We start from the raw sequence: 25616 nt of genomic DNA, 5'->3' as shown, positions 1-25616 counted from the left end.
ACTCATTTATTACTAGTGTTCCTTGCTTTGTACTTCTCATCTGCATTATACAGGAATTAACATAAGGCAGTCACAGAAAAATATTGACATCCTCAGTCAACAACGGCAAGTGCACCTTGAAAGAACATTTTATAATAAAAGTGTACATGTTGATGTAATGTCTCCCATGCTTGTACATTGTACCTGTACCTTGAGCAGAGTTCAGGAAAAGCTTTGTTTGGTGAAAGTGTGAAATGCATTTGACATACAAAATAACTGGCGATTAATTCAAGTATGTATATTAATACTGAGGTTGCAAAATAAATCAATTTTTCCTACAAGCAACCTCCAACTTCTAGTAGCACCAGTGTGTATGCTTCTATCAACCCTGTACAAATGTTACTGTATATCGCCGGATACCCTAACATTCATGCTGAGTACAGTATTACATCATTTGGGTTTGAAATCAATCTGGTACAACATCTAAACTATCACACAGCTATGCTCAAGTAAGTCTTAGTACAACGCATTTAATACACAAGTAGGCAAAGATCCGTTCACAATCATGTGAGCGAGTCCATATTTCATGCAGTTCTCTTCTTTTTAAACAGGTACAATGTGAAGGGTTGATATCTGTAGTGCTGACTACTGTATATAGTAGCCCTACTACATATCCACCACCATCTTTTAAACCGACCGCGTATAATTCGCGCACTGAACACTTAGTACGCACTTCTCTGCGCGCAAAGCACATAAAAATGGATTGGCTTTGAATGCTAGATGAGGATGGTGTGGGAAAACGCGATAATTCACTGTTCATTAATGGTTTTAATCAAGGACAAAATTTCGAATGAATATTTTCACCGAATCGTAATGAGGGCACAATGTAATGTCTATGGAAGTTTCTAAAAGGCTTCTAAAAAGCTTCGTACAACACGGTGTTCAATGCAACTCGGTTTGCGTGCATTGTCAATGCAAAAACAGCGGTCGATCCTAATAACGCGATTTACCGCGGGGAGCTGAAACGAGGCAACGCAAGTTCGTCGGCGATATTTTTGCACTGAAACTTCGAATCGAAAAGGGAACAACGGCATTTGATAGAGCTGGATTTTCTCAATCACGTAGGTCAAGTTTTTCACGTGAATTTCAGTGTTAAATATTCTTATCAAGCAAATAAACATTAGGCGGTCCATGAGTACAGCTGTAGTAGGTCCAACCCTACTAGTCACCTAGAATGAACCATGGAGATCAGTAGCTCCATGAATGAACCATGAGGGGTATGTAGGCAGTACTTGCCCATTGTGCATGTGTGAGGACAGACCACAGCATCAGGTTTGCATCTTCTGAGAGAAGTGACATGGAATCTTTTTAAAGTGAGGCAGTCCTCACGAATTTGAAAAAAAAAAAATACATGTTGTTGTTGGTACCTCTAATGAACTTCTTTCACCAAAAACAAACTTTCAAATCACAGAACAAGCTTGTAAATTTTGATTGAAAAAGTGTGAATCTGCATGGTGAATATGCTGATGAGCAAGTCTTGGCGGAGAGTCAGATGTTACCGAGGCACAACAAAACCTCTTTCTTCCCAGCTGCATTCTGCTCGTTATGCGTGAGCTCACTAGTTACCCGGATGCATGAAAAAGGCGATGGCTACTGTGTGTGTGTGTGTGTATGCAATTGTGTACTGTATATTCGTCTAGTACACGTGTGGACGGTACTACAGTTGTACTAGACACACAAAGCGCTACATGGAAAAAAGATGTCGCACTAAGCGCTTTGAGAATAGTGCAATTCCTGGGCTCACAAGGCTGTTGAATTCTAAATTAATGTAAATTATTTGGAATTGTTATCCCGGGTTAAGATTACTGACAAGTGTCTGTGTGGTGAATGATGACACGCCCCTCATACTCATTCCTTACAGTTTTTTTTTCTCTCTCCTTCAGCCTTTTACTTCTTTTTCTCCTTTTAACCTCCTTCTTTCTTGTTCATAAAAGGTCATCAAAGTCACAACTTTTATATCATTACCCGATTACATAATAAAAATGAGTTTTATTATGTTATCTTCTTAATGGACTACTTTCCCAATCACGTCACTATTGGACTTCTGAGTAAGGTTGTACATGCATCTATGGCTGTGTTTGTATATGTATACCTATTTGTGTATACACACATTCACAAATTCTTTTCTTTATCTCTCCTTCTCCCTCTCTATCTTTACTAGACCCCTCATTTACAGTACCCATTCTACCCTGGTCTTTCCATCTGTTCTACCATCAGGTGAAAGCCTTCATTGACTCTGTAATCATTTTGATGGGGCCACCTTCCCTTTCATGTTGTTGTATTTCTTTATCTTTGCAATTTTAAAATGTGCGGTCCATGATATGTATGTATGCATTTATTACTGTGAAAGCTAAATAGGATATATGTGTCATTTTTCCATTCTGCATCCCTATACAAACGTCTCCATTTATGTACATGCATATGACTGTGTATGTATGTACAGCTGTATATGATTATACCTATATATGCATGTATCATATAAACATCCAAATATTTATTAGACCATTTTTATCCAGTTTGCCTCGTCCTTCCCATCTGCTCTGGCAGGCGAAATTTTTCACTGATAATGTTATTATTTTGATGGGGCTACTTTTCTGATTATGTTGCTGTTCATTGCCGAGTGTTTTTCTATTTTTTTTTCAATATCTATTAAAAATATGTGTGGTTTATGATATTTGTTTTACTGAGAAAGCTATGCAGGACATAAATATGTTATTTTTTTAACTCTGCCCCCCCCCCCCCATAGAAAGGTTCATTTATTTGTGTGTACATGCCAATGACTGTGCATTTGTGTGTATTGTGTACACCTGTATATGTATTGTATACACATATCTACTTATTCCTATCTTTATCTCTCCTTCTCCCCTATCTCTCTCGTATCTCTACTCCACATCTCTTCCGTATTGATACTTACGTTGAGAATAACTCTAACAACGTTATTTTTCCCCATATTTCTGCAAATTCTGAATAGAGAAATATGAAATTTTTATCCATATTTTTGGACAGTTAGACGAATTTTTCTGTGAATGTGATGTTGTTATTTTGATGATGTTTAAAGAAGAATGTGGGTCACGGGGCTTTGTAGGGGTCGGTTGAGAGTGCTAGGGTGTATAAGTCACATGTGATAATTCAGCCATCAGAATGAAATTTTGTTATGAAATGTAAAAACAGTGATTTAATTATATTGGGGGTTGTGCAATCACATTTCTAAATACCTTTTATTTATCAGTCATGTAAACCTGATGTTTTGTGTATGATGTTTTGTAGTTTTATTGGAGTATCTAGAGGCAAATCAGTCGTCACAGTATTTTTTGTGTAGTTCTGTTTGTTTTGACAAATGCGGAATATGTTCTTATCTTGCATAATGCTCAACTTATTGATTTGTGCAATTATGATATTTTCCACTCATTTCTACCGTATCACACGTGTAAATGCTTTATTCTGTAACTGTCTGAATGTTTGAATTTGTATGTACATATTTTATGTTATATTATACGCAATTTAGCCCTTGGGCTACGAGATGTGATATGAATAAATAAACCTTTCAATAAAAATAAATAGATCTACGGTAGATACCGCGGCTAGCCTTGCCCTTCGCGCACTTCCAGTCTATCATCACAGTGCAGCTACAGCCCTGTCGCGCATGCCGTGCATGCAGTTAGCTTTATATATTAGCTGTTTATGCTCTACGTACGTAGAAACGGTTCTACCGTTACACATTTATTTACACTACAGGGGCGACCGAATGAAGCTTCGTCTGGTCGCGCTATCTTTTATCATGCCGATGTGTCAAGCAGTATTTTGCTTGAATTGTAGAGAAAATTGCCCAGGAAAATCAGGGTTTTTTTTCCATCCCAGACCCAAAAAAGGATCGTGAAAGGTGCGCTGTATGGCTGAGAAATCTCGGTACAACGAAGCTGAACATAAAAACCTACCAGCATTCTCGATATCGTGTTGTAGGCCTATGCGAGGAACATTTTGAGAAGCATTGTTTTGACGTGGACAGGCAAGCTGTGGCCCTCGGTTATAAACCGTGAAAACTCCTGAAGCCAGATGTAATCCTGACCATATTTGCTCATGAGTTATAAAGCAGAAACATCTCGAGCATCAACTTCGAAGAGAACAGGGGAGAGGAATTGTAGAGAGGTAAGGAAAGTGCCTAGCTATGTTTCATTTACAATGCATGGGGCTGCAGCCGGGGTTGGACTGCAGTACCACTGCCAGTGCCGACTGGAACTGCACGGCAAAGTGGAGCGAAATCATATCCCTGTAGCCCCCTGTTTTTACCCTGCCTGGCAGAAAACATATATCGTTTGATATGTGAGTACTTACAGAAATATCGAGATAGAAACAATATTTTCTTTGAAGAATTCAAGTCTCTTATGCCCAGGTAATCTTTGGTTTGAACGCCGAACTCAGCTAGATGGAGTATGATAAGTATGCGTGCGAGAGTGGTTTGTACACAAAGTAGTATGCAACAGGGACGGAAGCTCGAAAAGGACCGTGCCTACACAATGTACATGTATTTGTTGGTATATTCGGTTTTGAAATATTTATAAATTCATATTTACAATTCTATTTCATACTATATGTAAATAAGCTTGAAATATTTTCCATCTCATTATCATTGTGAATATTATGGATATAGCCATGCTCACGTGTGTACTTGGCTAATTGATGTGAAAACAGAGAACAAAGGTGTGTGGCAGTGCACGCTCTGACAGCCTACTTTATAATGACATAGAGTTTCTAATCCTCTTTCATATGGAAGAGTTCATAATTAGCTTTTCAAGGAATTTCAAAAGTTAGAAAAATACTCCAAACACCCACCCTACTCGTGGTTTCTAACTGTGTTACATAACTTGCGTTCTAAATCGCAATATCCATAGAGTGAGTGTCCCGGTTTGCGGTGGCATAAGGGCTTTTCCAGTCTAAAACGCAAACTTGCAAATTGCTTTAACCCAGGTTATATCACAGAGGTTGACCACTTGCCAATTCACATTATTGTCACCATCCAAGACCAATGCCCATCGCGATAGTAACAAAAACCACGGCCGCGACCCGGTACAGCGTCTGCCGGTTCGCGACAATGATAGATCGGTTCACGGCCTGATGTACAATTCCTATGCGATATGCGCATACTTCGCGATCTTCTGCTGAACACCTTCATTTGGCTCGCAAACGTTGGCATAAGCAACAAGTCCCATTGCGAAAGCACGTGAAAAGGGCTGGCGCGCGTGCACTGACTGTGAACAGGGATTGCAGTTGTGGCGGTGTTACTGTTGTCTTTCTCATGTTTTTTGTATGTTTTTCGATCATTACATCCACTTCTGGCAAAAAATGGCGGCCCACGGCGGCTCGCGAAAGTTCTATTTCTATGCGAGGACATATACTAGTATTCAAAATCCATGAACATCAGGAAAATGAAAAAAAAAACACTTTCTTAGACCCTTGTTCCTTAATTGTGATGTTCAGAAGTAACGAAAATGAAATTTTGGATGCGAGATGTCATTTTAATCCCCACTACCCCCGGACATGGGTGCGTCATGGTCATTTTTTGACTGACCACACGGGGTTTTTGACGGACACCACAGTCACTTTTTTGACGGACAAAACGCTGCAAGTGACGAACACCACAGTCACTTTTTTGACGGACAACACGTTGAAAGTGACGCACACCTCGGTCACTTTTTTGACGGACATCCCCGGTACATTTGACGCACCCCCGTAAATACTGAAACGATTTTTGCATACGTTTTATTCACGCAATTTCATTTTCTTTTGGTTCGTAAACATAATTTGTAAAAGTTTCGGCAAGTTTCCCTTACCATGGCCCTGTAAGCACCGTACCGTCATTCATCGTACATCACGCTGCTGCTACGATATTCCGTACAGTAGTATGTATTCTGTGCATGCAATCCATACATGACAATCACATGTGTGCAGATGCGCTGTGTGTGTGCAGATGCGCTGTGTGTGCGCGGCCATTGCTAGTGCGGTGGATGCATACTGCTGCAGCGCAGGTACACACCACGCCACGGCATTCCCCCGAGTAACTACATACAGCCTAGTCGCTGTACGTAGAGATTCGCACAGCTAACAGCGTCGCACGTCATGGTCGGGCTATCGCGCGAGCAGAAAATGGCATGCTGCAGGCAGTTTCTTCTGCTGCCGCCTCTTTTACTGTCAAGAATTCGCCTTTGTCACCACAGATTTCATGGGTTTGTTGGAGGGAAAATGTAAGGAGAAAGGGTGGCTTTTAAATTATGTGCTTACCAGATTCTGGCAAGCATTTTTCCCTCTTATTCCAAAACACTTCCCGAATTTGATTTTCACTTGCCGCGGGACACCGCTCACTGTAATTTCACTCGCGGTACGTGTATCCGGGGTTTAAAATAATGCGTGTTATTTTCCATAGCCAAGTGACGTACCATGACGCACCCCTCGGTCAAAAATTTGACCGACAATGAGGGGATTTTGACGCACCCCTCGGTCAAAAATTTGACGGACAAAGCTGGAGGTAGGAATATTTCACTTTGGTTGGAGATTTTGCCCATGTCATTGGTTGATTTTTGTAGATTAGCAGTGTGTTAGTGAATGTGTGGTATACATGTACAGAATGCGTCGTTGTGTTCAGCATTATATTACCAAATATGCCGCAATGGCCGCAAACAGGCGCCCGCAAACTGGGACATTTACTCTCACCAGCATGTATAGTGAGGTGCCTGCACCTCGCCAGGGGCCCGAATACCGCCACCCTGTTTAATTTTGTTACAAGCGCACTGAATCAAAATTTATGCCCGGGACTGTGTTCAGTATCCCTTTAAAAACTTGAAACTTGGCAGGGTTACCACAAACAAGCAAACTGTGGTGAAAAAACAAGCAGTTTTTCGCACAAATTTGAAATTTACATGTATATTAGGAATATGTGTTATGTGCTTGTCTATGGGAGCATCACGGTCACCCGCACACATCTTTTACATGCTTTGTCTATGGGAGGGCGAGTGGCAAGTTGCAGGCCCCTTCCTTAGCGCGCAACTATTACGCATCGCCGTTCGCGTTTGAGGACGATAGCTGCAAATTTCCGGTTACGAACAGTGAACTTGTGGTTCCATTGGAATCTTCAGCATTTTTCCTGTATGTGAGTGGGATTTCATGGAATTTCAGTGACGAAATCTGATTCAAATATGCATAACAGGCTAAACATTAACTATGGCGAGGTGCGGGTCACCCAATGTATACATCATCAAGGTTATTTGATTCAGCGCCGTGTCATGCTCACTCACTTAGGGACTAATGTAAAGACTAAGAGACAAAAATTATCTCAAGGGTCACAGTGATGGTGATCCCCGGCCCAAAGGCCAAACCCTTAAGTCACTGTGCTGTGAACACCCAGAACAATGCACATGCTTGATGCACGATGTTGGTTACTCACATCCACCCACCACTCACTGTATACACTGTCCTATATGACTATGTATGCTACACTGGATGCTAAAGCAGAGTGAAAAAAGTGTCTGCAGTAATATGGCACTTTTCAAAACATTAAGACATCTATTGATGTACAGGCATTGTATATGTGTTATCCAATGATAGAAATTGAAAGGTAAGTGAAAAACAGCAGCGAAGTACGAAATGGGCGTAGTCTCTCCCCTCTCTTTCCCGTCCGAGCTACGAGTCTGCATGTCAGTTGTCACACATACACACTCTACTCGTGCATGCTCCACTACACTGTAGTCTATGTAAGTAGCCAACAATGCTATGTCCAAATGACGCGGTCTCAGGTGAGCGCTCATCTGTATTAGTAATATGTTGGCCAGAAGTCTAGTAGACATACAAATTTAGAGTGTAACGTAACAGCATTTTAAATATTATACACAAACAGTCAACAACTGAACGGAATAGCATGCAGGCTTGCATTTAATCCATATATGAAAACATTATTCAGGTATCGACGAGATTATAACCGGACTGCATCCATAGCGCACGCATATCATTCGTTCTTGCACAGCACAGTGCATAGTGTTCAGAATTCACCGCTTGCCCGAGCTGCCATTATGGAGCGTTTACGTACCTTGGAGATGAATACAGCTTTGGTTCATAAGCGTACAATGGGATTAAATAACAGTTAATATTTACCATCGTATCTCTCTGCTTGTTCGGCTAGTTTAGCCATGTATACGTGTTCATCCCTTGTAGTTGCCATGGTAGATGTAATTATTATAACACAGATTCAGCACGATTTTAGTTCAAGATAAAATTTCACCGTAGTTCACAAAATGGCTGCACACTCACAACACCCGCGCTATCGTGCGATCGTAATCGTTATCGGAAATGTAGTTCCGGTTATCGATATTTATTTTCTCGAGTCCTCTTTTCTGTTTATTTCCAATTTCTCCGCATTTGACATTGCTTTTTATGACAAGTCTCAACACTACATAGTACACACAAGCATACATGTTTATATAAAAGAGTACAAACTCATCCAATGTCAATGAAATAATATAGTAGGTTATGATATAATTATGATCGTTTGCTTCTTACATAGCGGATAGCAATTCAAAAGACCTCCCTTATAAGCCCCGATACCAATTACCATACATTTGGGGGCTCGTTTTCTTCATAGTTTCTCAGGCAGCTGCCTTAAAAATATATATTTAAAGAAAGATTGACTTAGAGTATCACAGCAATTAGGACAAATTACTGCAGTAAAAATAACAATGAATTCTTGTCCGATACGTGTAGACTATAAAATGGATAGGAATACAAAATTTGCGCTGTGCATAGTCTTCATTGGGTGATGTTCGTTAAAATGAACTACATTTACACGCGTACTGTTTGTACTAGTACAAAAGTTCGCTATTCCGATGAATCCAAAATATCAAACAAACCGAAAAAAAAAAAACAACAGTGCGTATAAAGAGCCATCGGAATCATGCACGAACTTCATTTCGCGGATTTGGTAGCCATAATATAGGCCTATATAGGCATTATGTTCACATTATCAACCTTTTGAACAAACGAACTGTAACCATTACCTTTCGTCTTGTTCGTTGGATAGAAATAAAGTAGGCCTACTACTGTAATATGTATATGTTACTGAATTGATTGAACTGAATTTATATTCCTCGAAAATATGTAATTGTTCGACATGTTCATGACTTCCTTGGTGACTGTCACTCGACTTCCTCTACGTATGGTATAGGGAAGAGTGGGGAGAACTGGGACGTGGGACACCTTGATCTCATATCTCAAAAAGTTTTAAACTAATCTGATTTCAAGTCTTTTCGCCGATTAGGCACTTGGCATTCAGAGTCGCAAGCACATAGGTAACTGCTCTGCAACAACTCTGTTGGAAAGTTTAATTTTGAATTATTTTTTTCGGACGCTTTTTTGTACTTTTTTTTTGCATTCAGTATGAAGTCCTTTCTGATCGTAAGTTCCAATAATTTGCATTAAAAGATTTTGAAAAAAATAACTCAATATTGTCAGTATTGTGATGTTAGTGATTGTGAGATATATAGGTATACATATATATATATATATATTATAATTAATCTAATAAAAAAAAATTTTGAAGGCTTCACATTTTTCTAAGGACATTGATAATGTCGGCCACAGGAAGTCGCACTATGTAGTATGAGAATTACATATAAAAATTATGCGCAGTACACCCCCAATTCTATTACAGATCAGGGGCGGATCCAGGGAGGACCGCAACCGGCGCACGCCCCCCCCCCCCCCCGCCCCCTTTATTTTTTGTTGAAACAAAAGAAATAAAAAGAAAAGAATGGGGGAGGGATGCGTGCGCCCCCTTTAATTTTGTTAACGCGCCCCCTCTTTACGGAATTCCTGGATCCGCCCCTGCAGATTGTGACAAAGTTAAAGGGATGCTACAGTTTTGGTTGAGATGGTGCTTCAACGGTTTCCAACGTTGTTTAATTTTTTTTTTTTAATGGTTGTTTGAGATCAAGCGAAATCTTTTATGAAGTATGATAGAGGATATAATTCTAAGTGGAATTCAAAGCTATACTACTTCATGAAAATAATGGTTTTGAAATGGCTGAGATATCCAAAACAAAGCGATATTAATAAAAGTCAGTGGGACCTACCTTTTTATTAGGATTGCTTTGTTTAACTCTGTGTTTGGATATCTTAGCAATTTCAAAACCGATTTTCATCAACTAAATTTTGAATTCCTGTTAGAATATCAGTATGCTCTTTAACGTTGTGGTTTCTACGTATCTTACAAAAAGTTATAAGCTGAATCCTCACCTCAACCAATGTACCATCCCTTTAATGTCTCTTTTCAAGAAGAATTTCAGCATCATGAGCAATGAACTATCTATAGCAATGGTGAATTTGTAAAATGGAGGGGATATAGTCGCTGAATTTTTGCCCAAAAAAAAAAATATGTGTTTACTGTATCTGTGATATCTATACATGCCTTGGGCAAAGTTGCAAGATGATCTATTTGATTATGTCCTTATCGTAGAACATGCAGGTTAAAAAAATAATTCTATTCCCACCCATATTTCATTTCGACTTTGATGAAAACTCAACCTTTTTTAAAGTAATTCTAACATGGAGCGTCACAGGCGATGTAGACCAAGTTGTTTGTACATATAGGCCCCTATCTTTCTGAGCACTGTAGTCAACAATAACAACAACAACAACAGACTTTGAGATGCCAAAGACTGTTTGATAGAAGTATATAAGATAGCACTATATCCTCACTGCCATGTATTTCATCAATCTACAGCTTTCACAGTTTCACAAAAAAAAAAAATCGTCCCTATCTCTCTAAACAAAATCGAGTGAAAATATTCACTCTTAAGGAGTAAATACAAAAAAGAGTGAATTCATAGTGAAATTGCAGTGAATTTTGAGTGAAAATGTCCATTTTCACTCAGGGATCACTCCAAAATCTTCGAGTGATCCTTGAGGTCACTCCAAAACGAGTGAAAATGAACATTTTCACTCAAAATTCACTCCAATTTCACTCTAAATTCACTCTTTTTTTGTATTCACTCCTGTAAGAGTGAATAGTTTCACTCGATTTTTTTAGAGAGTATGTATTATGTATATAGGCCTACTGAGGATATAGTTTATACACACGACCCATCATGATGTGCCCCCTCCGATAACCCCCTCCCCCCCAAAAAAAAGAACAAAAAAGAACAAGAAAACACACATTGAACTTATACCAAATGCGAAATCTGTTCTTTTGACGTCTCGTTATAAAAGCCACCGTGAGCATATTTCTTTTAAAGGGATGGTATCGGTGACGATGCGATTGGGCTTTTAACTTCTTCTTTTTTTTTGCGAGATATACCCAGAAAGTACTTATGAAATATATAGGATTGAGCATATACCATTTCAAGAGGAATTCAAAGTTTATTATTATGAAAATCGGTTTTAGAATCTCAGCCATTTCAAAAACAATTTTCATCAAATATTAATGTTGAGTTCCTCTTGGAATTACATACTCTTTCACATTTCATATTAGGTTTCTCATTATCTCATCTAAAAAAATAATAATAATAATGTTAGAAACCTGAAGTTATAGGTGTCAGCCAAAACTATACGATCCCTTTAAAGACCGAGCCCCTCCACCTCTAGACCTCCCCACACATTATAAATGCAACACGTTCGTACCATACACGGTGACAGTATAGGATAATAACAATAATAATAATAGCTGGTTTTTATATGTTTCACACTTGTTAAAGGGACTGTATTACAGTACGGGTTGAGGTGAGGATTCAGGTTTATAACATTTTTGGTGAGATAATGAGAAACCTGCAATGGAATATGAAAGAGCATGTAATTTCAAGAAGGATTCAATGTTTATTAATGACGAAAATTGGCCTTGAAATGGCAGAAAATATCCACAAAAAAAAACGATCCTAATAAAATTGACAGGTCATTAGCACGACTTTTATTATGATTTCTTTGTTTTGCACCGTTTTTAGATATCTCAGTCATTTCAAAACCGATTTTTATCAAATAAACTTTCCCTTAGAATCACAAGCTCTTTAACATTTTATAGAGCGGTTTTTCGTTTCTAAATATCTCTCAAAACGTTGCAAGCTGAGGCCTCACCTCAGCCAGTATACACTGTACAGTCCCTTTAAGTATCTCAATGCGTATACGCATATACGGTGTATTGGTTTTTACGAGCAGTTGCACTTTCTTCGAATCGCGGCGACACTTTATATTAGGGGAAAAAAGAAGAAGAAGAAGAAGAAGAAAACAACAACGGACAAGTGGGTATAGAATTGGTTTGGAGACAAGGCTGCGACCTGGTCAATGGCGACTCGCAGTGGTCTCGCTGGACGCGGCGATAGAGACGTCTCCGTGACGTCTCCACGGCGTCTCCTGATTGTCCTGGGCCCCGTTGCTAGACGTCGTCCTGGAGTCACATTCGTGGTGAGAGAGCAAGAGAGAGCAACTTTTTTTTTTTTTTTTTTTTTTTTTTTTTTGTCTTCCGAATCGCGACGATGTCTCCTCCCAATATTGCTTGGATGGATGATGACATTTAATGTGTTGTCTTTCTATACATTGACGTGATTGTCGTAGTATTAATTAGGCCTAAGTAACAGTTTAGTTGTCATATGGTATAGTTTTACCGAAAAAAAAAATCATTAATGATTACTGACTCATCCTTTGCCGGTGAAAACATGTCATATTCCAACCAAATTACCTGTTAGCGTTGATCTCTAAGATGACTCAGTGAATAGCAGTCAGGATACACGTTCATCATAATTACGGCGATCCATGTGTGTGTGTGTGCATGTGTGTGTACACTTACCCATGGTGTAAAACGAGGACACACATAATAGTATTACGAACTTTACATTTAAACCGAGGTAACAAACAGAGAACCGAGGACGTCCTCGGTATACGCAGACCATTCCAAACGGTCTGCTTTTGCATGATTTTGCATGTAGGGGTATAATTTGTAGGTCCTCAATTAGCATTATTGTAATAAGTCCTCGGTTGGATGGTAATATACGAATGAGTCCTCGAGAGTGACAAGAGTCCTACTGAAACACAGGTCCTTTGTTATATACGTGGTAAAATTCTTATGGGTAAAACAGGTCCTCGGTTTCCACCATAGATGCGTATGTGTGTGTGTGTGTGTGCATTATAATGGCGATGCATGTCCGTGTGTGTTTATACATACACAAAACACACATCTACATTGCCTTTGCATACGGTGTGTTATCATGTACATTCTTCTTTTATACGCATACATAGTATCATGATGATTGTGATAATATTACGCACATCCCTTGCACACGGAAGTATACTAGATAGCCTACCAAAGCAGCTACTGTTGATGATCCTGCTGTTCATCGACGGTGTCAATCTGCATAAGATTGTACAGGCCACGATAGAAACCCGGTATGGGGATACTTGGTATATAATAGGAAGGCTATCCCGGCGAATTCAATCCTAAATAAACTCCCTTAAAAAATCGAGTGAAAATATTCACTCTTGAAGGAGTGAATACAAAAAAGAGTGAATTTAGAGTGAAATTGGAGTGAATTTTGAGTGAAAATGTTCATTTTCACTCTTTTTAGAGTGACCTCAGGGATCACTCCAAATCAGAACTAGTGATCCCTGAGGTCTCTCCAAAATTAGTGAAAATGAACATTTTCACTGAAAATTCACTCCAATTTCACTCTAAATTCACTCTTTTTTGTATTCACTCCTTCAAGAGTGAATATTTTCACTCGATTTTTTTTTTAGAGAGTACATGAAGGCGATCATGGTGACCGCCTGTATGAGGCGACCACGGCGATCTGTGAAAAAAAAATAAATCACAAACATGACAAATCGTAACATAATCGCCCTCCATCTCCATTTTTGGCCTGTAAGGCGATTACACTAGGTTTCTCTACGCTCAACCTGCAATAAAGGCAACAGTGCACGATGATAGTACGACTCTGCCACGTTTTTGTCGCTTTTCCAGGTCGACGAGATGCCCTGGCTTCTGCGATCTGATCGATCGTAGTAAAATGATGCGATGTTCGTACGCTTATCAAGACCTCGCTACAGCGTTGATGCGATCGGAGCCACTGTGTTACGTTAAAGGAAACCAAAACCCAAATAGAAATGCGGATTGAGTGCAAAGCAACAACATTAGTAGAACATATCAGTGAAAGTTTGAGGAAAATCGGGCAGTCGATGCAAAAGTTATGAATTTTTAAAGTTTTGGTGATGGAACCGCTGGATGAGGATCCACATTGGGTTTGGGTTTCCTTTCAGAGCACCGGGCTCGTGCCTTAGTGTACGATCTGGAAAGCGATCGGGGCATTGGGCTACACGATTGAGTTTCTTCAGTCAGTGCTGTCAGTGTCAAACCAACATGGATGTGCAAAATGGTTTCACTCCTACATCTTATAGCATTCTAGAACACGCACCTGTTTAGAACCCGGTGTGAAATTGATCGGTTAGTTAAGTTATCCATTCAATTAAAAGGGTAAATTGTATACACCTGTAGAACAGGCATAGAGTAAACTATACACAAGTCATAATATCAGACAACGAGTCAATTTGATATTTGTAATGATTGCATTTTGAACTAATTGCATTGAGTCAAAAGTAATTTTAAAACGAACAATTTGATAAACAAAGAAGAGTCATGCGCGTGTACGTCTATAGAAAGGAATTTTATACGTGTTTCTCTCTGCATTTCCCTGGTTTGGTGCATTTTTCACGGTCGGTTCCTGTTACGTAATACTGTACTTTTAGTGGAAGTTTTCATGGGCGATGGGAAACACTTTCAATGCGCTTAAAGTTACCACGTTAGAGCTATGAATATGCCGCTTATATTGACCTATTAAAGGCCTATCATACGCTCGTGTGGCGGTACGCTCTAAAACGGGTCTAGGGCAATTACCCCCTGTGCAATTACCCCGGACCCTTACCCTGGCCTTAATCCTAATCCTGATCCTGAACCTAATCCTAACCCTAACCCAAACTCCTAACCCTAAACCTAACCTTAACCCTAATCTTTACTCTAACCTTACCACTAACCAGTATATTTAGTCGGGGGGTAATTGCCCTCTGTATGGGGGTAATTGCCCGGATACGTCTAAAACCACTGCGCTCTCTCTACGGAAGTTTTGGACATTCATGTTCAAAACTTGGCGGCGACGATAGAGGCGACCCTCCGCTCAAGCCACGATATGCCGCGCTTTGTCGATTTGAGGATCGTAGCGGAATCGCCGTCTACATGAGATAGAGGTGCAACAAATCGTGAACAGCTTATACACACAGCCGATGGGCGTAGGCTCTACGCTTCGATGTATACAGTCGCTCGACCGGCGCATTCTTAATAAAGGACAAGTTCACCTTCAAAGAGTCATGAGGGTTGAGTGAATGCAGCAATATTAGTAGAACACATCAATGAGAGTTTGAGGAAAATCGGACAATCCGTTCAAAAGTTATGAATTTTTTAAGTTTCTGCTCAGTCACGGCTGTATGAGAAGACTACTATAGCTTGTGATGTCATAATGAGTACAACTATCAATTATAAAGAAAGTATAAAGAAAATTCAAGATATACTCACTTTTCTCACATAATAAAAAAACACTCGACTTCTCTCTTTCAGAAGTCAGGGGGAATAATTTTACCCCTAACATAAGTCAGTAACAAGTCGATGGAATGTGCACTTTATTCAAAAAGTCCAGTTTTGTTAAATTCTCTTTTCATTTTCCTTATATCGTTGTACGCATGATATTGTGACATCATACACTGTAGTAGTCTTCTCCTCCAGTAGTCTTCTCCTCCAGCAGTAATTGCACAGATATTTTTAAAATTCATAACTTTTGAACGGATAGTCGGATTTTCCCCTAACTTTCACTGATGTGTTCTACTATTATTGTTGCCTTCACTCAATCCACACGTATATGAAGGTGAACTTGGTAAACTTGAACTTGGTTTTGATCGAATGTACCATTACCTCGCCGATGGGCAGCGAACACCTGGCGAATGAATTGGGCCATCCATGGATCCCCCGCACGCAATATCGGGTCTTAAAATAATAATTGTGAACTTATATATTGCCTAGTTTTTATAAAGCATAATATTATATACTCAACTGCGCATAACAAAATGATATAATCAAAAGAAAAAACAACAACAAATAGATTGATAAGAAAATAACACAATCTAACTCTTAACTGAAGATCATACAATAGAAATTATGAAATTAAAGGACTAATAGTTACATAATTACTCATAAAGGGTATCTGATATCATTTAAAGGCAATAGCACATTGTAAATGGTAGTAGAAGTAATAATAATAACAATAATGATAATGATAATAATAATGGTAATGATAATAACAATAACAATAATACATGAAAATCTGATGAGCTAACCAAGAGCGAGAATCGGTGTGTGAACGTTTTCTCGTGCTGTATTATAACAATGAGGAACACACGTTAATGCATTAAAATGAAACCAAAACCGAGTTTTATGTGGATTGAGTGGATTGAGTCTTTATAGGCCCATTGTTGTTCACACTTGACGTCATAACCTCTAGTAGTCTCCTCATCCAGTGCACATGGTTCCAATGCCAAAACTTTAGAAATTCATAACTTTTGCAACGACTGTCCGATTTTCCTCAAACTTTCACTGATCTGTTCTACTAACGTTGCTGCTTCCACGCAGTCCACATTAAATACTCTTTAGATTTTGGTTTCCTTTAACCTGCAGGAAATGATTGATCAATCTTAATACTTGGATATCATGAGGATTTTTTTTTCTCATCTATCACAAAATTAATGACAACGGATGTCAATAATTTACACTATTTTCACTTATAATGATCATTGTATATTCCCTCATTTAATTGGGTCTCTGATTAGATTACTAGAAATGTTATGGACATTGATTTCTTTCTTTTCTTCTTTTCGACGCATTTTTATTGTCTTTCTCTCTCCACCCCCTTGCTTCTTGATGAAGAGACATATTTTCTAATGGTAATGGTACTAACTAAGTCTCGTTCAGTGTTCATCTCAAGTTAAAACAAAACAGAACAGGAATGGTGCGGACACACACACACACATAACACACAAATCAGGTGTTAAAATAGAAATTATTTCAACTGGAAAATATAAAATCAAAAACAACAAACAAACCAAGCAAACAAAATATGGAGGATGCCATATTATATCTAGACATGCCCACAAGCCCTTATCAGTACACACACACACACACACACACACAAATAAAGGTGAATAATTCTCATATCCGTCTATTAAATAAAATACTGAAAATACACAGCCAATCGATGTAATCCTAAAATACGTCGAGTTATTACTAAAATCTGTGACTAATAAATGATAATTATGTTTGACCACTACAAAATGTCTTCAAAGGCAAGTATACCTCCTGTTGTTCCTATTAAAGTTACTAACTCGCCATTTATAGGGCTACATTACTTTATTTTACACCTACCGTCGTATTGCTCCGTCATCTCTGCCATTTTGGCTCTCTGGACCCAGGACCAGCGATCATTGTCCGTGTAATAAAGTTTGTCAAAGTCGCACAATTTGCAAAATTCTTCCTCCGTGACGCCGTCATGTAGAGGAAAAGTCAAAGTGCTCGCCATCGCAAAAAATGTTAATATAGGCCAAGCTTCTCCTTATAATTGACTGCAAAGTGGGTACCCGAGTATTCCGAACTTTTGTGGTCTTGCTTTGAACTGTTAATGCTTTCAATCGAGAGCCGAGTCGCTTCTCTGGTAGCACAGGCTGCGAGTGGTACGACACTATATATCAAATTGGCCAGCCACGCCTGCTATAGTGAATGCCAGCGTACTTTAAAACGTACACTAACTGTGCGTGAATAGTCAGCGTTCAATCATTATGATCAGATTCTGGTCTTGCACAGAAACGTGAGAGTTCAGTGATGTATATCAAAGCCGGATACATCGTATTTTTTCCCCGCGTCCTTTTTCTTTGCTTGCTCTTTCGCCTTTTTTTTTAATTACATATCCATGCAGTTCCATTCATTGGTTGTGCCCTTCACTCGAACTCCCTCTACAACTCCAACAGCCCTGTTATACAGCCTTAGAAAATCAACAGAGCGAAGCTTGTATCAATAATCCCACTCATATTCATTTTGCATTATGGGGTTCCGTACATAAAACAGTGATATGTGTGGTACATGGCCTTTGTAGATATTCGCGACGATTTCAAACACGGGGTGATGGAAATAATACATTTGTGTTCAAAGGGCTCATCCAAACAGGTATGTAAGGTCGAGGTCTAGAACATTTGCCTCCTTGCGTTAGTTCATGTAAGAACAGCAGGAGACACATTCAAGTGGAGCATTGTATTGTCCTATCCATATATTATGCTGAAAATATAGATTTGATATAATTGATTTGGTTTGATTCGATTCGATTAGTCTAAGTTATACACTGGGTCAGAGTAGATATGATTTGATTTGACTTGAATTCTGTAGGCCCTTATACTGTTTTAGGTAAATATAGGTAAATCAGAATCTTACATTTAGTTTCACACATTATTAGTTTGCAAACAATGTCATATGCAGTACGAGTTACTTTTAACACGGGCGCGATCAACAAGGTTTTTAGAACACCTGTCGTAAGTAATGTACTTCCTAATCGAAAACAAAATCTGCCTCTCATGCTTGTGACAAATATAATGATTATCATGATTATTATCAACAATGTGCACTGTCTTATAGTATTGTTGGCAAGATATTTTCCCCCAATACAATAATATTCGCCACTAATGCCAATCACAGACTTTCCTGGACTCAAACTTTATAGGGAGGGGGTCGTTTTATATACTCTTCCACTTTAAAATAGTCAGCTTACAAGCAGAAGGGTACTATATCGTATGATGAGAGTATACAGTACATAAAACGAAACAACTATTGTTCTGGTGAAACAAAAGGTTTATTTGATCAAAAGTGGACAAATTTATAAGCATTGTTCCAAATATAGGGTAAAACACCCCTCGTAGTTTTAATCTTTAACATTTTGCTTAAAATGAAAATGATTCAAAATTTACACGATTATGTAGAGGAATATAATAGAGATCTCATCACAATATGATCCCAATAGCTCAAAGCCCTTCTGGTTCTCAGCTGACATTAGGGAGTTTTCGCAAGCACGACGCGGACGGATTTGAGCGTGCCGTGTGCAAAATTTGCTTCTACGCATGATCAAATCCGAGAAACGTCCCGTCCTGGGGAAAACGAGTACGGTATTCAGCCAAAATAGCGTTCGGTCCCGATGCTGGGCAGGAGTGAGCCAGTGAGCCAGCCAGCCAATCAGCGATCTTGTCCCCACGCCTCCGTCCTGTACAGGAAAGCAAAACTGCTTAGTTATGGGAACGGTAGTCCGAGTACGGGACTGTCACAGGTGATTGCTTCCACGTATTCTCGGTCTTCCCGTCGTGTAGCGAAAACTCCCTAATATCGCAAGAATTTGTTGTGTATGTATAGAAGAAGAAGGATTAGCCTTGGGAGATCACCTATGTTCAAGGCTGAGATATCATTTTTCGTGGCAAATTATACCTCCCTTTCTTCCCTCTTTCGTCTTCCTCTCCTTTCTTATTTTCTTTTCATTGTCATGATCTTCAAATCATTATTATCATCATCATCATCATTATCAACACAGCCACCACCATCACCACCACCTTCACCATCATCACCACCACCACCACCACCTCCATCACCACCATCACCATCATCACCACCAACACCATCATCACGGTGGCACCACCAACACCGCCATCACCACCATCACCATCACCACCGTCACCATCACCATCACCATCACCACCACCACCACCATCATCACCATCACCACCATCATCACCATCACTACCATCACCCCCATCACCACCATCATTACCATCACCACCATCATTACCATCACCACCACCACAACCACCGCTGTGACCACCACCACCATCACCATCACCACCACCACCACCACTATCGTCACCATCACCACCACCACCACCACCATCATTACCATCACCACCACTACCACCATACCATTCACCACCACCACCACCATCACCACCACCATCACCATCACCACCACCACCACCATACCCATCACCACCACCACCACCACCATCACCACCATCACCACCATCATCACCACCATCATCACCATCACAATCATCACCACCACCACCATCATCACCACCACCACCATCATCACCACCATCATCACCATCATCGCCATCATCATCATCGTCATCATCATCATCATCATCATCATCATCATCAATATCTTCACTACACATAGGGATTATACCATCAGTCGTCTGCTCTTTTAACATCCTCTTCTTCACCGCTAAGTACTCCACTTTTGAAGTACATGTATATGTCATATGATTTGGGAGCAAGGACGCCTGGCTGTTATCATGTGCATATCATAAACATAATGCATACCGGGGATTTTATTATTTCTGCTGCAAAATTTTGCGTTCATACTTCCGCGATTGAATTGAATGGGAACTCTTTGAGACCTTTTGTCAGTCCTCAAGAAGTTGTAGTTTCGCTTTTCAATTGATTCATTATGCAGTCCTTCACAGATATCACGGCTCGAAAGTGTAGGCATAACAATAGGTTGCGAATAGGTACAAAACCTCTTAAAGTGAGTGGTTCTACCAAGGTGGTCTATGGACGAGGGTTCGCTCAGTAGGTATAGGCCTATACCTTCTTAGTTCTATTTTATTCAACGTTTGGCATATTGTGTCACGGACCTAGACGGTAAGAAGTATTGTGTGTGGGAGGGGGCTGTTTTTTTTTCGGAGTTATACTGTTATAACTGTTACCGTTATATAGTTATACTGCTGATCTCATACATGAATCATAATGAGATATTCAATTCACTAAAAATAGGGATCGAATCTCTGGCGCCAAATTCAATTTATCATAGATGCGAACGGGTCAAACAAAACAAAATAAAAAATTAAACGAAAATGGATGACCTTGAATAAAATGCAATTATGTGTGACTTTGAGTGTCCATCCTGGCATATAGAGGGGTGTGGGGAGGGGTGTTGGGAGAGGTGTGGATAAGGGTTTTGAGAACTAGGGGTGGTGAGGATGGGATGGGTTAGGAGGCAGGGAGGGATGCATGCTGACGAGCTCATTTTTCAACGAGAGATATCATTCCATATATATTATATATTCACTCGATGGAGTTTGATAAATATACCTAGAGGGAAATCAAACATTACTATCGCAGAAAGAAGGTTTCATGAAAATGGGACAAAGACGAAAAGAAGTCATAGAATTTTTTGGGATTCATGCGTTCTTAACAAAACAATGACATCGCACACACTACACATCATTATGCAACTTATTTCATATCCCGGAGTCACACGGTGCTTCAAGTCTTGCATTAATTCCACGCTTGCAAGTCAAGCCATTTTGAAACGTGCAGACAACAGTTAAATTTATTTATGGAATGTGCCGATAATCTTTCCGAAAACTCAGAAAAGATTGTTAACCCTTAGTCGAAAGGCAGCATCAAATCAGATCAACAACGTGACCGATGAATTCAGCAAGGATTGAATTTTGTGCGATAATACTTTTCATATTAGCAATGTAATTCGCAAAAGTGCCAAACGTAATGGACCTTTGATTGGATTTATGCAAACGTGTTTACCTATAAGTTTGTTTGCCTGCTTGTTTGTTTTTTTAATGATTTTGATTTTTTAGTTCGTCTTGTTTTTACTCCCTGGCAGGCCAAATTCACGAAAATACAGACTACTATATATAGTACATCGAGTATACATCTGACTATCAAGACTAATTTCATTTGTGTGTGTGTGTGTGTGTGTGTGTGTGTGTGTGTGTGTGTGTGTGTGTGATCCCAATATTGTCCATTAGCATTGATTCTTATACTGCCTCTTTAATTTTTATTAATTTAAGAGCTTAATTTTACCGACTTTATCTGCACGTCTATACACTATATTTCCGTCTAAGAAAACAATAGTGTGAGATGAAATGACCAAATGAAAAACTCCAAAATATTGGAATTTTGAACAATAACTCGATTCATCGCATATACACTAATTGCATAGGCCTATCTATGTCTCTTGCATTAACTTTCCAAAACGATGAAGACAATTTCTTTTTATTGGGTTTTCATTTCCAACTTCAAATTCCATTCAACTGTGACATCTGCAAAATGGTTTCACCCATGGTGTCCAAGGATTACAAAATGTATTAGAATGAAAAAAAAAAACAAATGATAAGTTTAGACTTTATTCTTCACTAGATCCATATACCAATATGGTATTCTACTGTAATATGATATTATGATTTAATGTAATATAATACAATATAACTTAATATAATATAATATAATATAATATAATATAATATAATATGATATAATATGATATAATATAATATAATATAATATAATATAATATAATATAACATAATATAATATAATGTAATATGATATAATGCAACATGATACGATACAAAAATACAGTGTATTATAGTATTTAAGTCTACATGTATATTTACATACATAAGCCTATATATACATACATAATTCTATCAACATATACTGTATACACTATTTAAATGTGTAAAAAAGTATTTCATTTCATTTCATTTATTTTCACTTAATAAAACATGCATTCATCAAAATGTAACAATGGTATGACAAGTATAACATGACAATGTGACAAAAAACAAACGAACACAAACAACCAAAGATATCAAGTGAAGGGGTTAGTGAGAAGGCAATGGGCCTTATTTAAAACTAACCCCGGAAAAGTAAATACAGCGTCATGTCTCTTCTTTCTATAAGACATACACTCACATATACACGCATGCATACACTGACAAAAATCATACACCAGCACATTAACAATACACAAGATGCCATTTTCACAAACACACCCCTAACATGGTAATCTCTTAAAAATTCTGAAAATGATATAGATAACTTCCAGAATACCTTTCAAGTAAAAAACGCTTGAAAACTTTCTTAAAACTTGTCACGGTTTTCTTACATTTCACATCAGAGTGGATAGAATTCCAGATTTGAAGAAATATTGACTTTTTGTAAGAGGATGTTCGAATCTGAGGCAAGTAAAAATTTCTAAAATTTCTTGTGCCATAATTATGATTATCTCTGTTTAGTTTAAAATAACCAAGTAATGATACAGGTAAAATACCATCATAACATAAGAAAATATATACTGCACTCTGTAATAAATATATATCAGTCATCGTAATACTAGTAGCCATAAATTTGAATGTATCAGTAAATCGTGCATGGCTGATGCTGAATTTGATCTATAGTAAGAATGAGAGCTAAGAAGTCAAGAGACTGTGATGATCATCCATAAATGTTGTACAGAAAGGAGACTTAATTGAGCGTGTATATAGAATAAGTAGCGTTTAAAGGACAATAACATTGCGTAGTGCACAAGGGCCCTGCTGGCAATTTGTTATGTGGATTCCATGTATATGCTACATTCTTCCTAGTGAAAAAAGAGTGCGGTATTATGATATTCACATGTCCTGTCCTTATGGGCTTACTTTATTCTCATATCTGCAACGGATGAGTATAGGGCCTACATGGACAATTACCATTAGTTTCGCTTCCGACCGAGCATTTCCTGTATTCTGTAGCTGTAATACAGGATGACTATACGATAGTATGCTTATACTTTCCGAAAGCCCCCCCCCCCCCTCCCACACACACACACATTTTATCCCTCTACTCTCAATTCAACTGCATTATGATGTCGTGGTCAGGATATAGACCCTGTTGGTATGTATTCAAATTCTATGCATGTTTTGTCCACAAAAGTAAAATCCAGATATAAATGTGGATTGAGAGAAAGCGGCACTATTAGTAGAACACACATCAGTGAAAGGTTTATTGAAGAAAATCGGACAATCGATTTAAAAGTTATCCATTTTATATAGTTTATAGGGCGCCGCCATTGCTGGATAAGAAGACTAAGCCTACTAACTAGGCCTACTACAGTTCGCGACAACATTATGGACATCACTGTATAAAGAAAATATTTAGGAGCCTATATAGAAGAATATTTCACAAAATTTCATTTTTCATGAGAAGTACACATTCCATCGACATCCCCCCCCCCCCTGCTTTCTGGAAGAGGTCATTCAAGTGCTCTTTCATTATGCCATACAAGTGATAATAGCATTATGTTGATTTTTCTTTATATTTTCTTCATATTGATTTGTTGTCCAAATAATGACGTTATAAACTGTCGAGTCCTTATCGATGACGGAACGGAAACTTAAGAAATTCATAACTTTTGAAACAATTGTCCGATTTTCCTCAAACTATCAATGATGTGTTCTATATACTAATATTGCTGCTTTCACTCAATCTACATTTAGGCCGAAATGTTGGATTGAAGCTTGCCGGAGACTTGCCCTACCAAGCAATAATTAAGTGAATTCCTGCCTACATCATAATGGAACTTATTGGAGGGATTAGGTAAAATATTTTTCTACTATCCAAAAATGTAGTCTGTAGGCTAAAAGACAATATGAATTGTAATTTATATAAACGGTCTATTATAAGGCGCGCTTGTTCGAGTGAGAGCGTACATACGGGTATGAGGATCTGAGGAACATTCATACCCGCCACGCAGCTAGGCGACAATTCCATCACACTGTATTAAATTCCATTTAGACAGCTGGTGATCTTAACTATCATTCATGTACTTCAACACACCACAGGAGCGCTAGCCAGCTAATGCAATGGTCCGTCGATCAGTGTACAACGATTCAAGACCTCTTTCAGGAAGTGATTTTCAGGTTGATATATTGGTTTTGTCTCAGTCTACTCATTTTGACTCAGACCGTAGACTCCTATGTCTCTTGAATTACTTGCAAGCGCTGGCATAATTGACTCGTTATCTTTCTGATACCGTATCCTATCCAGTCATTGTCCTTTGATACCGATCTTGTCTAAAGGAAGCCGTGGGCGGTGCCTTTTTTCGGTTTTCACCTCTTTTCCCGTAAACAAGTGTTGCTGCCTAATCTGCACCGGTGTATGAGGACTACGCATTTTACGGTCACCTCTAAGCAGTCCTGTAATTCCCGCGCTTGAACAGTCATCGTACACGGTCGTATGAGTGTAGCGTAACAAGGCCTTGGTCCATTGACAGGTAACAATCGACCACAACCGCTCGCTCCGCCGCGCGATGCATAAGCACACCGTGTAGATTAGATGCTCCCCCTTAGTGGTGACGTCGTAGCGGTTGCTTAGTAACAAGGTGAGTCATTACGAAAGAAAAAGAAAGAGAAAAAGGAAGACTGGCAAGCAGTAGCCTGGACTCAAGGCGTGTGCTTGTTTATGTGCATGTGTGACGCGAAGCCTTGTATAAGTGGGCATGCATGTTGTATGGCCTACCATTATGTGCACCCATGTAAGCTGGCCTCCGACCTGTTATGTGCATATTCTGTATGTAATGTACGTTTGTATTTTATTGTCTGCAAGTATGTATGTACTCATGTCTGTTACAGGTTGTATATGATAATCTCTG

At 38.9% G+C, this 25616-nt stretch overlaps 1 protein-coding gene across 2 annotated transcripts in view; it reads right to left on the bottom strand.

Moving 5' to 3' along the window:
* The window catches only part of LOC139719654 (uncharacterized), a 48862-nt gene extending 30959 nt beyond the window's left edge, over nt 1-17903 (bottom strand). The window contains exon 1 of one of the 2 annotated variants that reach the window (XM_071631058.1): nt 17519-17903. In XM_071631058.1, the coding sequence (XP_071487159.1) occupies nt 17519-17672 (154 nt within the window). In that variant the 5' untranslated portion in view covers nt 17673-17903. Of the gene's footprint in view, nt 1-8178; nt 8383-17518 lie in introns of those variants that run through there. The other variant, XM_071631060.1, reaches the window with a different exon arrangement.
* Nucleotides 17904-25616: the final 7713 nt, after the last annotated feature.

The sequence above is a fragment of the Diadema antillarum genome, unplaced genomic scaffold (assembly GCF_040938485.1).
Source record: "Diadema antillarum isolate AM-2024a unplaced genomic scaffold, OU_Dant_1.0 scf00000112, whole genome shotgun sequence".
Taxonomy (NCBI): domain Eukaryota; kingdom Metazoa; phylum Echinodermata; class Echinoidea; order Diadematoida; family Diadematidae; genus Diadema; species Diadema antillarum.
The sequence above is the reverse complement of the archived record's forward strand: the minus strand, read 5'-3'. Positions and strand labels throughout refer to the sequence as shown.